At 36.6% G+C, this 21,964-nt stretch overlaps 1 protein-coding gene across 1 annotated transcript in view; it reads right to left on the reverse strand.

Moving 5' to 3' along the window:
• Positions 1-3,545: 3,545 nt before the first annotated feature.
• The window catches only part of LOC106883397 (TBC1 domain family member 25), a 26,967-nt gene continuing 8,548 nt past the window's right edge, over positions 3,546-21,964 (reverse strand). Inside the window, exons 2-5 of the mRNA XM_014934391.2 lie at positions 13,131-13,240; positions 8,294-8,442; positions 7,585-7,737; positions 3,546-6,507 (exon numbers count right to left, since the gene is read on the reverse strand). Coding sequence (XP_014789877.1) covers positions 4,139-6,507; positions 7,585-7,737; positions 8,294-8,442; positions 13,131-13,240 — 2,781 coding nt within the window. The 3' untranslated portion in view covers positions 3,546-4,138. The remainder of the gene's footprint in view (positions 6,508-7,584; positions 7,738-8,293; positions 8,443-13,130; positions 13,241-21,964) is intronic.

The following is a 21,964-nucleotide window of genomic DNA, read 5'->3' on the forward strand; positions in this document are numbered from 1 at the left end:
ACTCCCCCAAATAAATAAAAAGGTGGGGAGTGGGGGTGGAACTTTCTTGTGATTGTACTGCAAATATCGTGGTGTATGATTGTCTTACCTGATAATTAGTGATGTATAAAGTAAAATGGGGATTCTCCAATGTTGCCAATTCATGCTCTCTGCTGTTCCTTAATTTTTTTTGTTTTCTTTCCCCCCATCCCTGCCCTGTCACTCCCTAATTCTACAAACATTCATTTTGAACTGAAATTTTCCCTATCATTGCATATCTTCTCTCAGAACAATATTTAGTTCCCAGCTTGTCAGTTAGTGTCTATGTGTGCACGTGTGTGCATCCATGCATGCACATACACACACACACATGCATATATATATATTTACAACTGATATCTATTCTCTCATGATGTCCTGTTAAAATTTAAAAAAAAAAAAATTATCAACTTATTTTATATAAACTCTGAATATATTAGTTTTATGAACCCTGTTTATATGGTTCGTTTTATAGTTATAATAAAAAAGATATCACACACTATTGTATTCGATATCATCACTGTAAAGTGTTCATTTCTTGTTTTTATACACATTTTCTATTTCCCCAGGTTATTGCAGCATTTTTATGTTCAGTATATTATGGTCTAACAGAGCTTGTCTCAATTTCACCAAACAAGAATATCCTTTTATAAAACCTCTCCTTTGCCTTGAATTATTTCATGTTTTCATACACATTCTCTATTTTCTTGGGTGTGGCTGTGTGGTAAGAAGTTTGCTTCCCAATCACATGGCTCTAGGTTCAGTCTCATTGCATGGCACCTTGGGCAAGTGTCTTCTACTATAGCCCCATGATGACCTAAGCCTTGTAAGTGGATATCAATGTAATGTATAAAAGTCAGTACTTGTACATAGACAACGTGTGTATCATGGCTGAAATAGGACTATATAAAATCATAAGAAAATTCTATCCAAGTTCATTAGAACAGGGAAGATGATTTTATTCCCAAAACCAGTGACTCTTAAGGTCAAATTCCTAAAAAAAATACCTAAGAGCATTATAAGGAATAAGAATAAACATAATAAATAATATATAAAGAGACAAAAACTGTAAAGTAATCCCTAAGTTAATGGCATTAATTTATAGTAAATATATGTATTTATCTCTGGGTAAGGGACGCCATATTTATTATGTGACTTTTCAGTATAAATGCTAAAGCACACTTATTTCGATTTAATTTACAGTAACTTGCCGGCAGAGAAGTCATGTTTTTTAAATTTATTCTAAACAATATTGACATACGTTTTTTATTAACTTTATACACTAACACGTTTTTTACTTCTTCCATAATATTTTAACCTTGTTCACTATAATACTCCATTTGAATATTTTTAGTTTGTAACTTTACTAATGATATTAATGCCAAATACTGACTTTTATACATTATATTATTAATTTTTACTGTCCAATTTATACTTTATTTGATTTTTAGATAAATATTTTTTTATGATGAATGTTTCTTTGCGTGATATATTATTAAAATTTTAGATTAGTATTTATATGGTATATGTCTCACAGCATCGTTTGGGACCGGTTCTTCGTTGACCGAGTTGTAGTTCGTCTCTAAATTAGTTATATACATATATATTACGAAATTCAGTCTAATATTATTATACTGAATCTTACCTGTAAGGTTGGAATAATTATTTTATTCCCCAATATTATTACTATATATATGTATAGTAATATATATGGTCTTTCAGTTTCTGTGAACTAAATCCATTCACAAAGCCTTGGTCTGCTGTGGGCTACAGAAGTCAGTGGCCCAAGGTGTCACACAATGGCCTGTCGCAATTTTGTGCCACTATCTCATAGCATTGAGATTTCAATAATGTGATTATTAATTTTTAGAATGACATTGTAGAATAGGTTTAAGTGGCGAAATCTGGCCAGTTTGAGTCAGATTTGATTGGTTTAAATGCTAAAGAATTAAAGCCCAACACTTTATTTCCAATGTAGGAAACTCTGCTCTGCTCACCCATTTCTGTACCCGTTTTATTCCTTCTTTTTTTTTTTGTGTCCATTTACAAACATTACACACTGCCTTTGCCTATCCAGTTGTTTGTGTGTGGAGTTGGATGAGCAAACATGCTGCTTTCACAACAACCTTGCTTGGTTGATATGTGTTATGTTCTTGAGTGGCCAAGTGGTTAGGTATCCGGCTCATAATCGCAGGGTCGTGAGTTCATTTCTTGGCAATGTGTTGTGTCCTTGAGCAAGATCCTTTATTTCACATTGCTCCAGTCTACTCACCTGTGTCACACTGAATCTCCCAGAGAACTACGTTAAGCGTTCACGTATCTGTGGAGTGCTCAGCCACTTGCACATTAATTTCATGAGCAGGTTGTTCCGGATTAACTGGAACCTTCATCATAACCGATGGAGTGCCAGTGATATGTGTTGTGCTTGCTTCTACATTTGTATAGGGTTGTGTTCACCATGTCAGCTGTGTCTGTTACTATTATTGTTTGTGTTTATCTCCCTATATATTGACCCTTTTCACTGGCCATCCTATGTCTTACTATTTTCCTAAAAAAAAGTGAGCTAAGAGAAAATTACTCCGTAGTCAGTAGCATGTATGTGAGCAACGTAGACTAATACAGGTCTATCAAATACCACACAATATAAATTCTTGATGTACTAAGGTTATCTCTGCCTACAGAGGATGTCATAGTTACCAAATGACGATGAAGACTAGTTTCACCTGAAAAGGGGAGATAATCTCAAGATTCTAGAATTTGTTTAAATTATCTTGGCCGTAAATGTGTTTTGCTCTCTTTCTGTATAAGCTACTGGGTATAAAGTTGGACGATTGTCATGACAACAGCTATTGAGCTACAAACATGTCTCTATGGCTGTCCTTATATTTCCAGACAATAATCTTGTCCTTTGCCTGTTCAATGAATTTTCATAAGCTTGTCCCCCTCTATCTTACTTTAGCCTTTCAACATCCAACATCAAGCTACTGGAGATGATGATATATATTGTAGACATATATAGAGGCTCAGTCATGGCTATGTGCTCTAGGGGCTTGCTTCCCAACCATGTGCCATTGAAGACTGTCCTTGGCTGACATAAACAGGTTTCCACAAAGCCCACTTAACCCATGAATGGAAGTCAGACAACCTCTGTAATATGAAATTGGTGGCCTCCAAATTCATCTGATTTAAATCCCATAGGCTACTACACTTGGAATGTTGATGAAAGGGACCTTGACATCCTCACACCATTGTTCAACTGATTTCCAAAATGAATAAGGAACATTTAAATGATGATGATGAAATAAATGTGTGTGTGTGTCCCCAGCTTCTAAAGCACTTTAATATTAAAGAATTAATAGAAATGGGTTATCATATGATCTATTTAAGTTTGTTTATCACCCCCTCATATCGTTAACAATAAATAATTAATAAGAAATAGTTGATAACCTTTACACAATATCAAGTGCAAATGTCTCCACTCCAACTAACATAATTTTTCTTCAAATATTGCACACACAAAGAAAAAATTTCAATATTTTAAAATTTATTTACATATAATGAATTTAACTTTTGGGAACAAACTTCTGCAATGAGATAAAACTGCAGGACAATGGTTTAAAAACATTGACAAGAATGTTTTCTTTAAATAATTAATTCATTAAAGCATTATTAATATGCTGGTGTTGCATTGCACACCATTGCACTTTGTCAAGCTTGTGTGTACACCAACACACATACAACAAAAAATAGTTGTATACAAGTTGACATAATAGTAAAGGTCACAGATTGCAATGTCTATATATGTGTTGGTGAGTGCATATGTCTGTATATATGTGTGTATGTGTATGCATGTGCAATTTTTTTTTTCTATGTGCACTTTCGTAAATATACAAAATTTTACAAGGTTTATTTTAGGGTGAAATATTAAATAAGGGGAAGTTGTGGGTCTGTAGAGATGGTTCCAAATGGTTCAACCAAAATGGTACACTGTGAAATGGCGCAATCATATACAACATCATATGGTGAACACACCAACAAAACGTGATCACAGTTCCTTAGCTTTTCTGGTTTGTTGCCTCTCCTTTGGCTTACCAACAAATGAAATCCTTAAGAATGGATCTCAGATACTTAAACTATCTTCAATGGATTTGAATTCTTCATCGAGCTTCTGCTGATTGCGAAGATATTCGGTGTAGAGAGTCCTCGCTTGGTGAAGAACTTTGTGAACATTTTGTTTGCGAGTTAATCTCTGGAAATACATATCTATCTCTTCACATTCCAGTTTCTTGTTAATGATTAAATCACGGTGTTGGAGGAGAATAGTTAGGCAAAGGAACATGAGAAATGGGTTGCCGGCGCCAAAATCCTGTGGTGGAGGCAGTTTCTGCGACCGGTCCAGTGTAGCATTTTCATTTACAGGAGTAGTAGTAGTAGCAGTAGTGATGGTATTGGTGTTGGTAATGTTAGTTGGCGAAGAAGCAGGATTAGAAATGGTGGTGGTCACACCAGTGGAACCATTTACAGCGAGCTGGGATGGGGAGCTGGCATCAAAGGAGGAATGGGTCGAGGCAGAGTCTGCCGGGGGAGGGTAAGGAGGAGATGACAATGAAGATGACGACGTTGAAATATTGGAAGGCGGCAATGGAAGTGGAGGTATGTCCGGATGTTGCAATGCTTGCAAGGAACAAGGGACTGTAGGAAGATGGGATGTGTCCCCACTGGCAGGTGACTCGCTTGGCGTAACCATCTGAGATGATGCCACAGACGAAGAAGAAGTAGATAGAATGGAGTCGTTAGTGTGCACTTTTTTCATTTGTGATGGTGGTAGCGGCAGTGGAGGTGGTGGGAGTGTTAGTGGAAGTGATAGGGGGAGGGGAGGTTGGTTACCTGGAGATGGAGTTTTAACAGTTGATCTAAACTGTGGGCATTGTTGGCCAAATGATGTTGGAGTCCCGTTCTCACTGTCAGTGGCATCGACATAGTCAGCATCCTCGGTGTGACTTTTATCACAGTTTGGAGACGTTGGAGTGACCATTGGCTTGGCTACGTTTAGAGACAGCTGAGCCGGTTTGTGCTTTACTTTTGTTTTGGTCTTTGGTACTTCAGAGACTGGGGAATGAAATGAACTGGATGGTTCCGTGGTTTGAAATTTCTCTACATTCTCAAGAGATAAATGAAACTGAGTGTCTTCGAAAGAACCGCTGTCTTTTATCCCACCCGAATCTGTTTTGTGACATGGATTGATGCTTCCGACACTTAACTTGCTTTTACCTGATGAGGAAGAACTTTCAAATGCAAACACATCATCACTACCACCATGTGACTGAGGAGGAGGAGAACTGCACAACGACTTATCAATGCTTGAAGAACGAGCCTGCATCATCTTGGCTGTAGCATCCTCCATAGCTGGGAAATCTCCACCGGAGTAACTTTCTTCCATAGGTGAGACATCATGCTGATTAATTTGGATGTTGATGCAATTAGAAGATTTCTTCACTCCGTTCAGTCTCACATTTGACTCCGCATCAGTTGTCTTGTCGGAATCATAACTATTTGAATGTGCTACGTTTCGAGCTTTGGCAGCATCTTTTAAGCGGAGTGCAAGGAAATTGGCATACATACTCTGAGGGAAATTTAGTGTTGGGGATGAAGGTGAAGAAGAAATTAAACTAGGAGAATAATGCGGATCAGTGAGTTCAAGTTCAACAGCAGGCGGGTCTGGAGGTAGCGTACTCCACATCACCTCCAGCATATAAAGAGCATCATCCAAGGGGAATTCACGCTTCAGTTCAAGAAGAAGCCATCGGAAGCAGAAAAGGTGATTTGGGCTGCTTTCACAGAGGTAAGTGTAGAATAGAGGATCATAGAGTTGGAGAAGCAGTGACAAATGCTGTAGCTTGATCTTCATTGCTTGACCACTTGGATGAAAGTTAATCTTCATATGTTTCATCAAGCCACAGAAGCAAAGATATGCATGAGACTCGTCTTTCTGAACGACTAGTAAAGGTGAAGCTAAATCACTCATGCCCTGACAGTAGGAGATATCAGGATGTGTTACTGCATAGGTTACTAAGATGTGAATTAAAGACAGGATATTGTTACTATCGTCCGACCCAGCATAAAACTTATAAGTCCGATCTGTTCTTAGCACATCCTTCTTGACCACTGAAATGATGTTCTTGATTTCATCGGAGGCTGTGTCCGTCTCTAAATGTGCCTTCCATTGCTTTCGCACCTTGTAGTACTCCTGCTCCTTTCGTTTCAGGTAGTCATAACGCTCTTTCCCCGACATGTTATCAGGGAAAATATTCAGAAGATGCCGCCAGACCACTTTACGCAGCGATGGTTCAATACCACCTTGGTAAATACTCAGTCGGAGTTCCTGGGGTCTGATGAGATGTCCATCACCGTCTAAATAGTTGTGAAACTCCATATCAGTCATGGCTGGTTTCAATGCTTTCACAGCATTATCTTCGTAAGATTTAAAACCTGAGGGAAAATAGAAAAGAGAGGAAGTCAAAGATCTCCTTAAGTAATAAAGACAATGCTTTATATTATTGGGTTAAAAATTGTCAAACATTGAGCTAGCATTTATGCAGAGGTCATAGCTTACCACAAATCTTGTAGTGCATCTCTGAGTAAAGCTTTAGACTGCTTAGCAAGAAACTAGACACAATGATAAAGTACACTGCTAAGTGTAATCTATCCATCCATCTTCTCCACTCATTATTCTTGGAAGGGTTGCGAGAGTTGAGTCCTCAGGCACCTTCTCCATAGGGTCCTTTTAGAAGCGACCATCATTACACTTTCTGGCTGGATTCCCAAGCGTGACCAACTGAAACCATGGCCATTACCCAACCATCTTGCCCTTGGTCTACTCCTAAGTCTCTTGCTGGCTGGCTTGGTTTGAAGAATCTTCCTGCAACATTCTAATCACATGCCTACAATATTGCTGCTGTAACCTCTCAATGTGGAGAAGTAGGTATAATAAGGTATAAATTCAGTTTACGTAAACCTACGTAGTAGACACACAAACAGGTCAAATTTACCTCATTCTCTGTAGACAGAAAAAATGATGAGCAGTCTTAATGATTTTTCAATCCTTACTAGGGTCTACTCAGAGGTGCTGTGTCTATGTCACTTGTTCCAGTCCCAGAGAAAGAAGCCATTTTGTTTGTTACACACATCAAACGTTGTAGCTTCAGAGAAACGGGGTTACTAATTTGCATATCCTTAGTGTTAGTGCTGTGTAATATTCTCAATGAATGAATTTCTGGGTGATACATCATCAGCATATTATCGAAAAATGATATCACTTTTGATATATAATAAGTGCTTAATTTATCATACTTTCTATAAGGGATATCACTGATTATTCTATTCAGTGTCTCATAGAATCCACTAAAGTATTGTCTGATTTAAAATTACATTCAGTTAAATAAAAATATTTACTCCAGTGCTAGAAACAGAAAACCTGAACAGAAGATGTAAAATTTCATAAAGTAATTATTTCATAAACTTTGTCAGTGTATGGTACATTTCTAGAATATTCTGAATAATACCTACCCATGACTTTTTGAACCTGCGATAAAGTCTTCTCTACATGGCTTGTGATGCTACCAGTCAAGGCACCAAGGAAGGAGTTCTTCTCAAACATGCTTGCTGTAACTTTCAGCTGAGGGATATCCCCTGGGGTTATGATGTCCCAATCTTCAAGACCTGAAATAATTTTTAAAGATATATTTCTCTTTTCTTTTAACTTTCTTTTGGTCATTACTCTTTGGCAACGAACGCAGGCACAGAGTTAACTTTGTTATTACATAACTGATTCTTATTAAAGTTTTTTTCAATGCATGTTTATCAATTTTTCTTTCTTACATCATAATTAATATTTATGACGTAAGAACAAAAAAATTATCCATCAGAAGATCACACATTAAGTACCAAGAAAAGAAAAAAAGATGTATATAACTCGCAGGCCATGGTTTATTCTCGTACTGGTTCCAGTTCTTGTAGTGTAGCCAAAGAAAGGCATCAGCTTCAAATATTTTAATTGATTTCTATTGACACCAGTATTTATTTAATCAAGGTGTTTATGTCAATCGTGTCCATTTAATAAATTCTAATGTCTCTTCTTCTCACCCTCTCTATCTGTATTATGTACCTACATGCCTGGGCGTGTATGTGTTTGCCTCTAGTACAAAAAAAAACCCCAGTTAACTTTATCCTCTTAAACAGCAAAAAAAAAAAAGTTAAAGAAGAGATTTTGACATACCTTCCTCAAATGGCTTCAGGTCAACTTTAAGCTTAAGATATGGTTCTGAAGCACACTGGCAAGCCGCATCCATATCCCAATCAGACAACATGCTGAGATAAATTTTCTGGCCATCAGAAGCTTTAGCCAAGTAACTGGTAGAAAAATCACTGCAAGAAGAACACAATAAATAAACAAATAGAATAATCAAGTGATTATAGTCTTTTAAATTTAACATTAGATAAACGTATTAATGTCGTTATATTTCCTTTCTGCTGCCATGCTGGGCAAATATGGTTTAAGATTTCCAATTATTTCAAGATGTACTACATTATCATCATTTAGTGTCCATTTTTCCATGCTTGCAAGGAGTGTATTGAGGCAGTTTTTCTGTGGTCAGATGCCCTTCCTGTTGCCAACCCTCACCTATTTCCTTCGAGTATGGTAATATTTCCACATAGCCAGACAAGTTTCCATCAAACAAATTCACTCCTAAGGCATTGGTCAACCTGAGACAGTTGCCTGTTCAGTGGGACTGAACCTGAAACCAGATGGTTGCAAACCGAACTTCTTAACTACACAGCTATGACTGCACTTATATATACATATATATGTATGTGCCAGTGGCACGTAAAAAGCACCATTCGAGTGTGGCCATTGTCAGTGCCACCTGACTGGCTCCCATGCCAGTGGCACATAAAAGCACCCACTATACTCTCAGAGTGGTTGGCGTTAGGAAGGGCATCCAACTGTAGAAATCTTGCCAGATCAGATTGGCATGGGTTGGATGGTTTCACAGGAGCTAGCCAGCCAGAGAGCTGCATCAGGCTCCAATTGTCTGTTTTGACAAGATTTCTATGACTGGATGTCCTTCCTAATGCCAACCACATTCCAAAATGCACTGGGTACATTTTACACATGTATGTATGTGTATATATATATATATATATATATATATATCCCTGACAAACAAATACATATTGTAGTAAACAGCCTACACACACTATTTCCTGTATTCGGTTAAAACAAACACAGATCAAAAACAAATGGTTATTGCCAAACTTTACACAATACCGATTATTATTATGTGTTGCTTTATTATATTAGGACTATTATAAGAATATTATTGTACATGTATTGTGATATATAAAATTATGAGCTATTATTGCAATTACTATTGTATGCGTATTGTCATCATACCATTTGAAATATATTAATTGTTATTAATGTGATTAGTACCACAAAAAAACATTTCCATTGTACTTGTAGGGACAATGAATAAATTGTCAATCAAATGCTCTGCTAGGCTCTCAAATTCCTTCAACCAACTGAAAGAAATTGAGGCTCTGCACAATGGTTGGATCCTCAACTGGCATTCTCACTTGCTAAAGCCTTCTGTCAAATATCAACAGATTATGTGGCAAAACACACATGAAATACTGAATAACTTGATGGTGGTGGAATGTGGGGAATACCCAGGGAAGACGGCTGCATGGAAAACAAATAGTAAAATGGGTGCTAATAATCTTTATTAGACGAGGAATTTTAATTACTGTATTTGGTGGCATACAAGAAGCACTTAATTTTTTCAAAGAAATGTCTCAGTGAAAAATCACACTGAATCCTGGATGTGAAGCTTTAATCTTTAATCTTTAATCTTTTACTTGTTTCAGTCATTAGGCTGTGGCCATGCTTGGGCACTGCCTGGAAGAAATTTTAGTTGAATGAATCGACTTCAGGACTTATTTTTAAAGCTTGATACTTATTCTATTTTACTAAATTCTTTATAACTTTCAAAATTAACTGAAGCAAAGGCAGAGTATTTCATCAGAAATATGGTAATAGAAAAGTTAATTTCTGGTCAACAAAAATAGAGGTGATAATCTTGAAATTGAAATTAATTAAAAATAGAATGTAGAAGAAGCAAGTCTGTTTTTTGGGAGTACAATGACAATGCTTGAGGAGATTTTCATCTGTTTGGTACATATAAAACCATTCTTCACACAAGAAGAATGATTGGGAATTTAGATGCATAATGATATCCCCAAACATGATATTCCCCAAGTCTTCCTCGTGTACCCAAACAATGTGTGCCTACTTTGAAGATAACAAACTCAGTCACTTTTCTACCGAAGAAGAAGCTGGAATCCTCGACTGAAACAAATTTTGAAAGGTTTTAATTGTAATTCTAAGCTTATAGATTTGTAAAATTTTAAAATCACAGAAAATAATTTAAATAAAGGTATTCTCATACAAATTTTTAGTAATTTATTTAATTCCCTATAGTAATTATCTATCTTTACATCAACCCCAGTGCCTAACTGGTACTTATCTTAACTCCCATGAGTACAAAAGGCAAAAAACCAACCTCAGTGGAATTTGAACTCAGATCATAAAGACAGATGAAATACCATGAGGCATTTTGCTCGGTATGCTAACAATTCTGCCAGCTAACCACCTTTTATATAATTGCAACTTTTATTAATTAGGTTGCACTAATGATGTTTCCTTACTCACTTGGTTCTTCAAATTAGGATAAAAATTAGTCATGAGGGTAAATTGAATTTTGTTCACTAATACTTTTATTTCTAAGAAGGTATTTTTCAGATCCTGTTTCGTTGAATAAATCTAATATTTTCATAAACTATAAGGCATATGTATGGCTGTGTGGCTAAGGAGCTTGCTTCCCAACTGTGTGGCCTTAGGTTCAGTCCCACTACCTGGCACCTTGAGTAAATGGCTTCTTCTATTAAAAGTACAATGTAGTTACTTCAGTTTCAACAGAGAGTCTTAGGATCAAATCACTTGCTAGACAATCAAAATAAGCAGATATATGTACACATACATAGAAATATATTTACATAAAAACCATACCTGGAATTAAGTGAATAGTCATCAGGTAAAACTCTTACATATGAAAATATGGTCCGTAAATGCTTGCTAAGAAAGTGTTAAAAAGATTTTAAAGAAACAACTTTTCATCGAGCTTCTGTGTTTTTAGAATTGGTTAGAATGACAATGGAATTTTTAGTCCAACTGTTCTTGATCTTAAGATGATGACATCTTCGGTCTAATACAAATGCGAGTTAAACAATTTCTTGTAAATTCTAAATTCTACACAATATATCGATGAAAAAACGCAAACTTTGAAATTCTGTTTATGTGATGCGAAGTCAACCTTGGTAAGATTGTGTCTGCTGCTAGAACGGCAATGAACTGGCAAACATTGTCACAATGTTGAAGCAAAACCATAACAAACAACATCCACAATAATACTGGATGGTTTAGTTTGAATTTGGCTAAGTACAAAAGCAACAGGCAGTAAATTGTCAACAGCCAATGGAGAGAACATGAAACAAAGCAAATATCAAAAATATATATTTAGAATAATTGCAATGAAAGACACTAATATAATGCTTTTACTTGTTTCATCTTCTACGCATTCTTCCTAAATCTATTCAAAAGTTCTTTAAATTGAAACTACAAATATATTCATACAAAGTTGTTAATGCTTTTAACAAATTGATATAAATAGTTGGTCAATTAACTATGTCAGACTGCAAACCAAATTTAAATGGAGAGGTGAAAGGTTGCAGAAATTAAATAAAATTTCGTAAATAGACATTATTTGTAATAACATTAACGAAATCTGTTAATAAATTTGTTTGTTTCTTTTTTTCATGATAGTGGACCAGTGGTTGTAAACTTTTGGTGAGTGAAGGCACAAGCTTTCTTTAGACATTGCCTAAAGCAGGCATGAGCAACCTTTTTCGAGAAGTGGGCCACATGAGACACACCTCATCACCAGACAGGCCACACTACTAAAAACAATTTGAGGTCATTTTTCATTGGCGTTTCATTCAGCAAGTGCCATGGGCCACCACAGTTTGCCCATCACTGGTCTAGAGTGTGCATGTGATGGGAAAATGTTTCAAATGTGTGAGAACACTTTCATGTAATAATGTGTTTGTACTTTGAGTCAACAGCTGTTCAGGGTTATAAACCATGTAATTCAGTTGTTTTTATCATCTGCAAAATATCGATTCAATCCACAAGTTATCCTACTTTTTCATAAGTGGCCTTGTACTCAATTCAAAAGAGAAACCATTATTATTGGGGTAGAGGAAAGGAAATGGAACCAGTAGAATGCTTTTAGGATTCAGCTTTCTTCTTCTTTAGTTAGAGTTCAAGATACCTCTTGGGATCAATAAACAGTACAAGTTATATCCCAAGGTTGATTTACCCAATTATATGAGGGGGTGCTGAGAAGTTTCTGCCTTTAAGGGTACTGCAAAAGGCCTTGTTGGGGGCCCAATCTTCTTCTAAGTTCTTTTACAGGGCTTAGAAAAACTGAAGGACCCCTGCAATAAGTGTCCTGAAAGAAGCCTGTTGTGTGTGACTGTCTCCTTGCCTTGACTTTGTGCAATTGTTGTAAATGTGTGTCTCTGTCATGCAAGTGGTGTCCTTTGTTTCCAGTCTTCTGTGAAAATATGTCAGGTCATGAGAGAAATATTACGTTACTTGGAAATAGGTGAAGGCTAGAAACTAGAAGGGCATCCAGGTGTAAAACATCTGCCCCCAGCAAATTCTGTCCACGCCATGCAAGCATGGGAAAGTGGGCATTAGAACAATGATGATGATGAAGCCATGTATCATCTTCAGATGAGATATTTCAGTGAGTGAAAGACAAATATAACTGAAACCTAGGCCAGATGCTCATACCACATCCCTTGATCAGAACATCTGGCATGAAAGAATTACATTAGTCTGGGCAAATCACCCAACCAGGATGGGGTGGAAAAAAAACAATTCCAGATGATCACAAACAAATAACAGAGAAAAATATGTAACTACTTACCTTTTGATATTAAATGCTTTTGCCAGAATTCCTTGTAACATCTCAAAAGATGTGATCTGTGGATCAATGGAGAATTTCTTGTATTCAGGCTGCACAAGTCCATCGCATTTCTGAAAAATATAACAGATTATTTAAATTTTTTCTTAGAGGATTTTTATTTTTGAGGAAGAACCATATACAGTAAACTTCCTCTTATCCAGTATTCAAATAACCAGAACTCTAAATAAAAGAAAATGTATTGTTAATTAGATTCAAGAGAATTTGTGCTAGTTTGTGTTAATTAAATGTCATTAAAAGAAAAAGATTCTACAGTATTTTATTAGGTTAATAAAACTTATTCTTTATTCAAATTATGATTTTATTTCTTTCTATTTCTTTCATTTCTACAATATTTAGAATATTAATGACACTGATATCTAATATAATAAATACAAAAACTAATTTCTGTGTGTCACACTGAGCCCCCCCCCCCTTACTAGTCAATGACACTCCTACTATTCCTCATGATGGGGTGAGAGTAATAGTAGGCACAGAGAGTAATAATAAAAGAGGGAGATGATGTTCAACTTTGTTTAACCATGTCTCTTTGACAGAAATTCCTGTCGCCGACATACTGAACACTATCATTTTGTTTTATTTTTTGTTTTCTTTAATGCATATATATATATATATATATATGTATTAACCCCTAAGAAGAACATCTGACAAAGGAAATATTGCAATGTTGGCATTCTTTGGACATATTTAACTTTAGTTCAGAACCATTTAAGTGCAATTACACAAATTACACACGTCTGATATTACAAACTAGGTTAAATTGACAATCCTATGATTGGCAATTCAGTATGTTCTCTCTGACGGTTAACTTCCCAGAATTAATTACATAAAACTAAATTCATACACTCTTATGATGTTCTATGTAATTTCCCTTATCAGGGAATGATTAATTATGGTTAACTACACAAGAAAATGACAGTTTGACTGATGTAACTTGTGTAGCTCAAACTGCATTGGAGCTGAATGAAACCGAAGTTAAATACCTGTAATTCAAAGGGCCAGCCTTGTCACAATCTGTGTCACACTGAATCTCCCTGAAAATTACGTTAAGGTTACACGTGTCTGTGGAGTGCTCAGCCACTTTCACGTTAATTTCACGAGCATGCTGTTCCATTGATCGTATCAGTTGGGACCCTTGTCGTCGTAACCAATGGAGTGCTCCTCTCAAATTCTATAGAATTTTGGCCTTAATCCCTTTGTTAGTATATTTCTGTTAAAATGGGCTGGTTTTGTTTCAGTTAATTTTGAAGATAATGAAGAATTTAATTAAATAACTTTATCGTTATTAAGCTGGTGTTAGAAACAAAGTAAAATGAAATTTTGATAGATCACTTTCAAACAAGAAGTTTGTATCCTACCAATCACAGGCATCGAAAGTGTTAAACCATTGTAAGAAGTTAAATAATAGAAAATGAGTCTTTTTTAATCAAAAATTACTGAAACTATTTATAGAAGAACCAAGATTGCTGCAAACACTCCTCTACAGGAAGGAAAAAAGAACGGGAAAGAAACTATTACAAACAATGTCCAAAATATTTCACAGTTGATGACTTTTATACTTAATGCCTGTCTACTCAGCTGTAAGTGAAATGAGTTTGGCCAACATGAGGCTACCAAGTACTTCCTCCGTCTGGTTGCTTCTCATGGGAGTTTAGACAACCCTAGTTCTGCATAAACACTTGACTTGAGAGAGTTCAGCTCCATTGACCTATTTGCAAAGAAGTATCATCCGGATTTGGATCCATTCAATTGAAAAAAACAGAAGTCAAACACTTGAGCACCCACCATTCGGGAACTCCGTGCATTCACCTCAACACCTCCAACACCAGAGAGATGTCACAATTAAATTGGCTAACAAGGGGTTGTGCTACTGATGGTCAGTTGTTTCACCTCTACCAGAAGCTCTCCTGCAGCTTAGCAATGCAGATTTTTACCACAACCTACCCAAAGATTACACAGTCCAGAACAAAAAAAAAAGCCCTAATATTTGATATCATTAACCCTTTAGCATTCAAACCAGCCATATCCAACCTCAATATTCTTCCAGATTAATGTTAAAACTGGCCAGATGCTGCAGCTAGAAAAAGGCCTCATATGTCCACCGCTACCAACTTCTACCTCAACACTTCCCAACATCACCTTACTCACACTACAACTGCCATCCCATTCTCATAATTTTTTTCAACTGATGATTCTGTGGTAAAGACTCGCATTTCCCCACCCAAGATATTGAAATGTACCACTTTTTCCTCGCATACACACATACAGGAAGGACATCTGGCCGCAGAAACCATACCAAAGCTGATACTGGAGTCTTGTGCAATACATCCAACCCATGCCAGCATGGAAAATGGAAGTTAAATGATGATGATAAATATATAAATATAAGAGAGGGGGAGAGAGCTTCCACCTTTGACTAAGCAATATATATAATTTTTTTAATGTGTGTGTGTGTGTGTGTGTGTGTGTGTAGATATATTTATATATATATATAATATATATATCATTGTTGTGAATACATTAAGTACCACACTTGAAGCTAAAAATAGAAAAGCAAAATGAGATAAAAAAAACTTTTTTTTATTAACAAATGAAACAATAAGTAAAATGTTTTTCAATATTTTATTTACTATTTCTATTTTGTTCACGAATATTTGTTTTTGCTTCTCTCATGAGTTTCAGATGCCAACGTCATTTTATTTATGCTCTGTGTACGTGTCTGTGTGCAATCATCATCATTGTTTAATGTATTTTCAAGGCTGGCATGGGTTGGACAGTTTGACAGGATACAGTGAACCACAAGGTTCCATCAAATAAAGTACCAGTCAATAACTGGAGGCGATGGTGTCGATTAACCCCTCCTCTCAAAATTCCAGGCCTTGTGCTTAAATTAGGAACTATGTATATGTGCGAATGTCTGTGCACAAACATGCGTATGTATGTATATATATATATATATATATATATATATATGTGTGGCGATGTATGATTCTTTTCCATTTTACCGCCTCCGGGCAACTGTTTTTCAAATCTGCTGGCGTAAATGGGGTCAACTGTCAAAAGTAATTTTGACAGTTGACCCCATTTACACGCCTCCACACCAACATTTATCTTCCTAGACACCTCTCCGTCGTCATCCATCCTTATTTTCCACTATTATAATAATTGGATAATAATAATGTTCCCTCCCTCACCGTAATATAACAATGTTTCCTTTCACTCTCACAACTTCTGGTCTATCTCTAGCAACACAATAATAACACCTCTGTCTCATCTCTCTCCAACGAAGGGATCTACCTGAAATGTTAAACTTCTCGCTCACTGCATGAATATTATAATATCACATCCTTTGAACTTCTGCATTAACTATTTGCCAATACAGAACATTGCTACGTGTTTACACGAAATCTACGGTTTTACTGAAGGCTGCATGAAGAGATTGTTCCTGAGTCATTGACTTTTACGTCAAAACCACCCACATGGTAACACACACACACACACACACACACACACACACACACACACACACACACACGGCAAGACTGAAACGTGGAGTGTTGTTCAATGCCAACATTAATTCAACTCAACATGTTAACAGTGCAACAGCTTAGAAAACTTTTGCTGTACAATAAATTATGATAACCTGATTCACATTAAGAGAATCGATGAGAATAGCAGAAGAATGTTTGACGTCAATGGCCGTAGTAAGTTTATTCTGTGGTGGTGGTCGATTAAATCGTTCGTTAAAAGTAACTGTTTACTTTTAAAGCGGTTTTGAAAGTTTTTTTAAAACTCACAACAACTGTAACAATATTAATAACCAGTGGATATCTTATGTGGACCTAAATTTGTTCTGATAACAAAAACTGACTACGTGTGTTACCTGCCAAGTTTATTAAAATGCTTAGAAGGGCCAAACTTATGCCTTGTGAAATAGTCGATGGTGTCGGTGTGACTTTCTCCTTCCATTTTTCCTGACCATCAGCCAATCTAATATTTTACACCAGCTTCCTTTCTTGGAACGAGATAACTGGGAACACAGCAGTGTGAACAATGAGGGTTTGGCACGGCTGACAAGACATTCTGCTAGTTTCTGCGACAGTACTTTTTAGCACCGGAGGCAAACATACGCGTGCACAGAAATATACACATACAGAGAGAAAGAGAGAGAGGAGGCGAAATACATTACACATACTAGCATAACCAAATGCTAACACACATAAACAGAGGAAGGAGGAGAGACATTACAGTTTATTTAAGTGAATGTGATTGACAAACATTTTCCTTCTCGTCATACACAGGACGAGAAATACATTCAAGGGAGAGAGAAAGAAGGAGGAGGCTGTCATTCAAAGGAGATTCAGCTACTATTTCTAGCAGGTTGAGCAACCATATAGACTGTCATAGAGGCTTCTGTGTTGGCTCCTACATAATGATGATGAGGAAAGGAACGGTGGTGGTGAACAAGTGATGATAGAAGTGAGAAAATAGTAATGGAGGGAGTGAAGGTGACTAACGTTAGACTCAGATGACTAAAACATGACAATTCATGAGAATTTTTCACAAGAAACGATGAGACAGCCTCTTCTAGTGGACACTATGTATACGCCAGAACGAAAGAATGATTCAAGATTTACTTTGATCATAATAATCTATGTTTTCAGCTGTCTGCCTTGCCATCCCCAGAGGGACTCTAGCATGATTGTGTGTGACCATTCTGACAAAAGCCTTTGCAGTTGCTGAAGGGAATTATTAAGGCAATGTTTGTGTGTGTGTGTGTGTGTGTTTTTTTTTAATACCTACCACACTTTATCATAAGTAACATACTGTATTAATGGTATAAAAGATGCATGGGTATATCAGATGCACCCGAATTTCAGTAGCTTATCTTCAGGAAAAAAATGTCAGGGACAAAATGAGCTTATGAGAGGTCCAACCTCACATAGACAACCTGGGATGATTTTTTTAAACAGATTTTTAAGAGGAGAAAATGCATGTTGTATGTCATCAAATATGGTTCTTCATTGATAGGATAGATGTACCTAGTAACGTATGAGTGAGTGAATTGGGTCAATGTGAATAAATTATTCGGTCCAGAATCAATGAAATAGCAGTAGATTCTCATTCAGATGCTTGTCATCATAACCATGAATCATTTAGACAAGAAGTGATCTGAGATCAAGACATTGTTTCCTCTCTTAGGCATACATTACTCAGAGACAATTTTCTTCAATGGCTACCAAATTTTACTGCTATATAGGTACAGGCATGGCAGTGTGGTAAAGAAACTTACTTTGCAACCATATGGTTTAGGGTTCGGTCCCATTGCACTACAGTCTTCTACTACAGCCCCAGGACGAATAATGCCTTGTGAGAGAATTTGGTAGATGGCAACTGTGTGGAATTCCATCACACACACACACACACACACACCTGTAGTTGTGTTTGTATCTGCCACCACTTGACAACCAGCATTGGTTTGTTTACATCCCTGCAATTTAACATTTGGGAAAAGATACCAATAGAATAAGTACTAGATTTTAAAATAAAATAAGTAGTGGGGGTCAATCTATTCAGCTAAAACCCTTCAAGGTAATGCCCCAGCATGGCCGCAGTCCAACGATTGAAACAAGTAAAAGAAGAAAAGAATATATTCAGCATTTCTTAATGGTTATTGTTTTATTGTTTTAGTTTCTCCAGACAGTTTTACATCAATTTACAACCAAGTCTTGTTCAGAGATATTTTGTTATTGTTGTGACCCCGAGATATTCAAGTAGTTTGTATAGCAATCTTGGTTCAGATGAAGTCAAAAGGCCTGTGGTGAGCCTTATTTACAAAAATAGTGGACAGCAAAGAACTAAAAGAGTGAGACAAATATCTGATAACTCCTAGATTTATAAGAATGCCATGTTCGGCATGTCTTGGATAATGATCATGAGGAATCATGATGAGAACAATGATTATGAAGAGGATTTCCAACTTTGGAACAAGGTCAGGAATTTAAGCACAAGAAGTATCGTCAATCAAGTCGACTCCAATACTCAAGTGGTACTTATCTTATTGATCCCAGAAGAAGGAAAAAAATTATGTTGACGAGAGATTAACTCTTCCATAGTACAGAAGCACTACATAAAGACTCCTCCTCCTCCTACTACTACTACCACCACCACCACCGCTACTTTAATTTTGGTCGAACAAGAAGATAGATTGTAAGCCTAACGTTCTGCAAGAGATTTTTCTGGAGACATCTCTTTGTATGTTAAATCTAGCTATTCTGAGATTGTAAAGGTTAATACTAATGGGTAGTATTGTTCCTGGCTACAATAGTAGTAGTAGTAGTAGTAGTATAGTGGTGGTGGTAGTATTGGCTGCATTTTGCTGGTCACTTTATGCAAAGTGGACATGGCAATGTGTTGCCTCATCACTTTCAAAGACTATTTTTTTTTCAAGTATTTAATAAATTTGGCTAATTCCTCCAATTCTGTATCCAAGGAAACGAATGTCAGAATAAAATTTAGTACAGGAATAAATACGGGGTGGACTGGCAGAATGGTTAGGGTACAGGACAAAGTGCCTGGTGATATGTGTTCTGGCTCTTTATATTCTGAGTTCAAATTCTATTGAAGCCACTAGGGTCAGTGGTATAATGGAGGATTGGAAATGGCAGGGATACTCATTTACAACAAACATGCAATGTCAAGACATGGAGGCACCAACACACACACACACACACACACACACACACACACACACACACACACACACACACACACACACACACACACACACTTGATAGGCTTCTTCCAGTTTACATCAACCAAATCCACTCACAAGGCTTTGATCAGGCCCAGGCTTTATTTGAAGACACTTACCCAAGGTACCATGCAATGGGACTGAACTCAGAGCCAAGTGATTTGGAAGCAAGCTTCTTAACCACACAGCCAAACCTGTGTTCTCTCTCTCACACACACACACACACACACACACACATTTGTGTATGTGTGTCCTTGTTTTTGTCCCCACAGCTTTGATAGCTGGTGTTAGTTTGTTAATGGTTTGGCAAGCTAAAAGAAAAGACAAATAGAATAAATAGCAAACTTAAAACAAGTCCTAAAGTTGATCTGTCCAGCTTAAACCCTTCAAAGTGGGACATTAAATGATGACAAGAAAGAGAAGGACAAACAGAAACATATTCCTCTTGCATCCATTTATATTATATTTGAAAGAGTCGAAGAGTCGTGTCTGGCTCTATTTAAATTATCATTATCATCAGATATTGGTGTATCTGTTCCTGCTGGCGTTGAATTTGGCATGCAACCTTTCTTGTGCTTTTAATGTACCAGATTCAGAAGATGGATTCCTCTATTAATGAACCTTGGGCCATAAGATACAGTTACCATTTGAATTATTTGAGACATCTCTCTATGATTGTGGGCGGACAGCTGGGTCTGTTACCGATATGAACCATGTCTTAATAGTTTGTTTACGTAGGACATGAAATCAATGAATACTGTGGACATTTCTAATAGACCTGGTAAGGATCAATACATTTTACAAATATTATTTACATAGTTATCCTTCAAATTTTTTTCGTTTGATTCAATTGTTTTTTGTTTTTTTTAATCATTGTTATTGGACATTTTTTCAGAGCAGTCAAACAGCATTCTCTCATGTTCAACACATTCATAAAACCAGAAATTTTGAGGAAGGAATTTTTAAAAATTGGGTAGGGGTGGGGAGATAGTCAATTAAATCAACCTAGTTAAATACCAATCAAATACTGGAGTAAATTTAATCAACTGATCCCCTCCCCTCCAGTACATTTCTGGCTTTGCCACTATATTAAAAATAATTTCATTATCTTCATTATTATTATTAAGGTGATGAGCTGGTAGAATGCTTAGCAACGTATTGCCTGTTCTTACATTCTGAGTTCAAATTCCACCGAGGTCAACTTTGCTTTTCATTCACTCAGGCTCGATAAAATAAGTACTAGTTAAGCATTGGGGTCAATGTAATCAATTCACCCCTCCCCCAAACTTGCTGGCCTTGTGCCAAAAATTTGAAAGCATTATCATTCAGGTGGTGAGCTGGCAGAATCGTTAGCACACTGGACACTTTACATTCTGAGTTCAAATCCTGCCAAGGTTGACTTTGCCTTTCAGGGTCGATAAAATGAGTACCAGTTGTGTGTCACTACTGAGCCTGATCTTTGGTTAAATGTCACACTTCACAGAGCTTTTTTTAATGTGTGTGTGTGTGTGCATACACATGACAGGCTTCCACACAGTTTCTGTCTACCAAATTCACTCACAAGACATTGGTCAGTTCTATTTTATTAAACACTTGTCCAAGATAGCATACAGTGGGACTGAACCCATAACCAGTGTTCAAATATTGTCTACCAAATCCACTTGAACAGCATTGGTCAGTCTGGGACTGTGGTAGAAGACTTACCCAAGGTGCCAAGCAATGTACCTTCAGAATCAGATACTGGTTCTGTAAAGTATCGATATTGCAGCTGTAATATTGCTTATTTTTAGCTTCTAAATTATTGTCTAACACACACGCACACAGAACAGACAAGACAAAATCCAAGGTAAGCATCTAATCATTTGTGAACTTATTTCAATGCAAAAGCTATCTTGGAAGCTTTTTTTCTTTCTGGCTATAAGTCTGTTTTTAGATATAATACACACAGATACATATGTAAGCGTATGCAGGAAACTATCAATGTAAGCATAAATGTATATATATATATATATATATATATATA

The sequence above is a fragment of the Octopus bimaculoides genome, chromosome 24 (assembly GCF_001194135.2).
Source record: "Octopus bimaculoides isolate UCB-OBI-ISO-001 chromosome 24, ASM119413v2, whole genome shotgun sequence".
NCBI lineage: Eukaryota > Metazoa > Mollusca > Cephalopoda > Octopoda > Octopodidae > Octopus > Octopus bimaculoides.